This window comes from Theropithecus gelada, chromosome 3, assembly GCF_003255815.1.
Source record: "Theropithecus gelada isolate Dixy chromosome 3, Tgel_1.0, whole genome shotgun sequence".
Lineage (NCBI taxonomy): Eukaryota > Metazoa > Chordata > Mammalia > Primates > Cercopithecidae > Theropithecus > Theropithecus gelada.
The window spans coordinates 81,490,106-81,495,123 of NC_037670.1; the positions used below are offsets into that span (position 1 = coordinate 81,490,106).

The window sequence follows — 5,018 nt, forward strand, 5'->3', positions numbered from 1 at the left end:
AAGCACAGAAGTCTTACATGTTAATAAGAGAACACACAGACACACACTCATAAGTTACATGCTGTGAAACAAAACAAGAAAATGAAACCTTTGTTGACCCCTGTTCACTTACACGAATCTTAGTTTGGTTAAACATCTTAAGACCAGTTTCCAGCTCCTTTTCATGGCTTTCTTTCCCTGAGTACCCAGGTGCACAAATGGGATGGTGATCTTTACAAAACAACATCATCAACAACAACAAAAACCTCTTGCTCACACAAAAGCCCACCTTGTAAATGAATGGAATATTAACGACCACCTAATACTTGCACCGTTGGCAGGGCGAAACTGAACACTAACACAGCTATTTCTACAGTTTGCCAGTGAAACCGAAGCAGCTCGAGGAGAAATGCACCTACTGTACGTGAAATGCTGGTGCAGATTTTTTCCTATCAGTCTAACCTTCTGTGTTGATGCATGAATGCTGGTACCCACTTACAGGGATGCCAGATGATCAGTGCAGAATGAAGGTCCCAAGAGAGAGGATCACATGGCTCTCTCTGCCCTGTGACGTCACTAGCAGATGGCATGGGTACCAGCTCTGGCAGTTGGCATCAATGTCACTTTTTAGAGATCAATGAGATAGTGCAGATATACACAGATCTAGAGACTCCAGGAGACGATGCGACACTCAGCCTGAAAAGATTTGGAAGACCCAAAATGAAAACTGATTATTGAATGAAATTAAAACCTAAGGTAATATAAATAAAGATATACTTCAATTGATGCTGGCTTTGCATGCAAGTATTTAAAGATACAGTGTCACTGTCTTATAGTATTTATATGCTCTTTGCCATCTATAACTTCTTATCATATTTCATTCTTATGATGTAATTATCACATACTTTCACTGCTATTATGTAACACTGCAAGTATGTGGACATTACTAAGAGTTTGTGTATGTGTTCGTGTGTATATGTGTGTGTTGAGGGGGCTGGAGATTGTTAAACTGAAAAGTCTCTGCTTTAATGTGCCTATTTGTTTGAAGACTTTAGATGAAAATACTTGCTGCTTCACCAAACAAAAACCAAAATGCATTTGAAACACAAATTATTTTCCCCTTTCATTTGGGATTCTGAACACACGTGCACAATTGCAGTCAGAATCCTTGGACCGTTCCTGTCAGATATTAGCTAGAGGGAGACTTGTATGGCTCGTAGAACAAAAACACTACGAGAGTGGTTTTTGTCCAGGATGATTTGAACAGCAGTAATCAGACAATTCTATTCGGAAAAAATTTAAATGTAAATAAAATCAGTCTCAATATTTTTTTTAATTAAAAGAAATTGCCAGTGATTTTTATGCTTTAAATTTATTTATAGAGTTTATTCCAAATTAGCCTAATCCCCTTTTCTTTTTGAAGCCTGGGAAAATAGTGCTGTTTTACATAATTCTTTACTGATCAGAAAAAATCAGTTTAAAAATTGACTCTGATTATAATCTTTTCTTTAAATTTGTATATTCCCACACCCACTTATCTAAATTCACAGTTGTGTGATACAGCAAATAAAGTTAAGGTTTTGTTTGTTTGTTTGTCTGTTTTTAAAAAAGAACACAAATTTGTCAGCTAATGGAGAGATAGTACTTTCCATTTTAAAAACTGGTTTATCTTCTCATTTTGTGCTCAGGGAAATTGGAATTAATGAAATTCTGCATTGAAATTTCATGTTTTGCATTTGTTTGAATTCCACAATCTTTTTTGGGGGGTACTAAAATCTAGTTTAAAGGCAAAGAGAAATGGAGATGGTGGTGATCACAATAATTATATGTTTCATTTTTATTTTCTTTTGATAATTTGCTCATATAAATTAATCCTATTGAATGCATCAATGTCTTCATAATTACTTACCTTCACAAACTCAAAATTATATTTAATGTTAAAAAATCAGCCCAGAATCAATCTTTTCCACGTGTTTTTGTAGTCTTATGATTAAATAATTAAATATGTTTTAAGTGTATAAACTTTAAAAATGAAAACTCTTTAAATATTGTGCTGGCATTTTTTCAGGTAATTTAAGATTAGAGAACCATGTTAACACTACCGTTTGATGAGTCTGTTGTAATGCCAGAATCCCAGATGTGCAGAAAGTTTTCTAGAGAATGCGAGGACCAGAAGCAAATTAAGAAACCAGAAAGCTTTTCCAAACAGATTGTCCTTCGAGGAAAAAGCATCAAAAGGGCCCCTGGAGAAGAAACCGAGAAAGAAGAAGAGGAGGAAGACAGGGAAGAAGAAGACGAAAATGGGTTGCCTAGAAGGAGGGGTCTCAGGAAAAAAAAGACAACCAAGCTGCGATTGGAAAGGGTCAAGTTCAGGAGACAGGAAGCGAACGCGCGCGAGAGGAACAGGATGCATGGCCTCAACGACGCTCTGGACAACTTAAGAAAAGTGGTCCCCTGCTATTCTAAAACCCAGAAACTGTCCAAAATAGAGACTTTACGACTGGCCAAAAACTACATCTGGGCACTTTCTGAAATTCTGAGAATCGGCAAGAGACCAGATCTGCTCACATTCGTCCAAAACTTATGCAAAGGTCTTTCCCAGCCAACTACAAACTTGGTGGCAGGCTGCTTGCAGCTCAACGCCAGGAGTTTCCTGATGGGTCAGGGTGGGGAGGCTGCGCACCACACAAGGTCACCCTACTCTACCTTCTACCCACCCTACCACAGCCCTGAGCTCACCACTCCCCCAGGGCATGGGACTCTTGATAATTCCAAGTCCATGAAACCCTACAATTATTGCAGTGCGTATGAATCCTTCTATGAAAGTACTTCCCCTGAGTGTGCCAGCCCCCAGTTTGAAGGTCCCTTAAGTCCTCCCCCAATTAACTATAATGGGATATTTTCCCTGAAGCAAGAAGAAACCTTGGACTATGGCAAAAATTACAATTACGGCATGCATTACTGTGCAGTGCCACCCAGGGGTCCCCTTGGGCAGGGTGCCATGTTCAGGTTGCCCACCGACAGCCACTTCCCTTACGACTTACATCTGCGCAGCCAATCTCTCACCATGCAAGATGAATTAAATGCAGTTTTTCATAATTAATGAGGAAAATGAAAATAAACAGTGGTCATTCACCTTCCCCTTCTAATTAAGACAAAGCAGATGCTTGTGGGCTGAGTAATTGGCACAACTCTATCTAAGGTGTTTACTAGTTTCTGAAGTGTGTTTCAACTATTGTGAGAATTTTCTATGTAATAATAAATCTCTTTTCGTATGAGAACTTCTTTTCCTTTCCTTTTGTCTGTAAAGCACTGTGATTCTGTTTCTACTGGAAAGATTTTTTCCTTTTTAATTTTATTTTAAACTTACTTAATTTGTTTGAACAAGGTGTCTAAGAATATACTGTTGAATAAAGACATGCACACAGCATAATTCAATGTCTATTTTGGTTGTACAGTAATTATAAAATGCATGTTATGAAAATCAGATGAATAAAATGATGTGTTTATAATTATTAGGAATTATATATTATGTATCTTTTAAAAATTGAAATTTTAAAATATTGAGAATATCACTAAGCTGACAATGATATTGGGAGATGCATTTGCAACAGTATAAAAAGCTATGCAATTTTCTTTTTATTAAGGATGAATCTAAATGAATTCAATTGGTAACTATTCCTCTTTAAGTATTTGCAGATGGGGCAACATGATATTTGGGTAGCCGATGTCATAATTTGGGGACAATTATCTCAATCATCAAGAAAAAATTTCAGCACTTGTTTTGTATTATTCAGAAATTAACTGTACAGGTTTGTTATCACAATGTATAATTGTGTTTTTCCACCCCACATTTTTAAGGCAATTAAACATAGATATTTCCACTCGTAAAGGACATCTATTAGCTGTGATATTTTTGCATGCTACTTATTATTTCCTGGTACACAGCTGCTTTCTGTCTCCAATACTCCCCACTCCTCATTTCAGAAATATTTCTGGATTACAAAACCGTAGGAGCTAAAACAAATTTCTTAAACAAAATGGCCAAAGCGCTTACAAGAATTGTTTTTTTCAAGTGTCTTAAATGAAAGAAGAGGAGCCCATGAGGGTTAAACATCCTGGGGAAACAATGATAAATCCTGGTAACCTTCAGCTCGAGCCTAAAATCAGTGGCAAATTTCCAGCAAACACCAGAGTGGATGTTAAAAATGGAAGGTTTTACTCTGCGCCGTTTAAATGTCTGGCCGATCAGAGGCTAAATTCTGTGTGATTAAAAGTTTCCTTATAGAAGGCCACCAAAAACTTACTTTTAATAGCGCCTGGGGAGCTAAACCTCTTAAACAGGATTGAGCCTCTTCTACAATCGTGGGCGGGGTGGCAATGACCTTGCCAAGATGCCCTCTGGTGCAGTTTTGCCTCAGGGGGAGGAGCGGGGACAGCTGCGCAGACCGATGAGGGCAGCAGAAAGTGGGTACAGTGGTGGCGGGACGGGGCAGGTCTTGGGTGGGCCTGGCCAACGCTGCCCCTCGGGGGCCATGTCTGTACTGCCAGAGCCGGCGCAGGCCCGGCAGGGCCTGGCGGGCGGCGCGGGGAGAGGTTGCTGGCGGCGTCGCGTCCCTCGGTGGCCGCCCTGGCACAGGCTGCAAGCCCGTGTCCCGCCCGCAGTGGGCGCCCTGGGGGCTGGGGGCGGGACACGGGCTTGCAGCGAACCCGGGCCGCGGCGCCCACACTGACCTGGCCTGCCCAGGAAAGGGGCCGGGTGGCATGGAGAGCGGCGAGCGCACCGCAGCGCGCGGGCCTGGAGACTGCCCCGCACTCGCTCAGAGAGGGAGAAAGGGGGTCGCCCCTTCACCCGCCCCTTGTGCCACAAGGAGGAACGCGGCGCAGGCGGCGATAGCTCCAGCTCTCTCTTGCCCAAGTGCAGCCGAGAGCTGACCCTGCCCTGCCCCTCCTACGGCTGGCGGGACTTCCTGAGCCGAGGCTGCGAGGCCCGCGCCCCATTCTGCAGAGGACGGCGTCGCCCTCTCCCTCTACGCCTC

The 5,018-nt window shown here is 41.9% G+C and overlaps 1 protein-coding gene across 1 annotated transcript; it reads left to right on the plus strand.

Annotated features, from left to right (window-relative positions):
- Positions 1-221: 221 nt before the first annotated feature.
- NEUROD6 (neuronal differentiation 6) lies at positions 222-3,874 on the plus strand. Its single transcript, XM_025379832.1, has 2 exons — positions 222-735; positions 2,048-3,874. The coding sequence occupies exon 2, from the start codon at positions 2,069-2,071 to the stop codon at positions 3,080-3,082; it is 1,014 nt and encodes a 337-aa protein (XP_025235617.1). The 5' UTR covers positions 222-735; positions 2,048-2,068; the 3' UTR covers positions 3,083-3,874.
- The last annotated feature ends 1,144 nt before the right edge of the window (positions 3,875-5,018 follow it).

Excerpts from the sequence above, each read along its gene's own strand:
- NEUROD6 (XM_025379832.1), top strand. The coding sequence starts at position 2,069 with ATGTTAACACTACCGTTTGATGAGTCTGTTGTAATGCCAGAATCCCAG.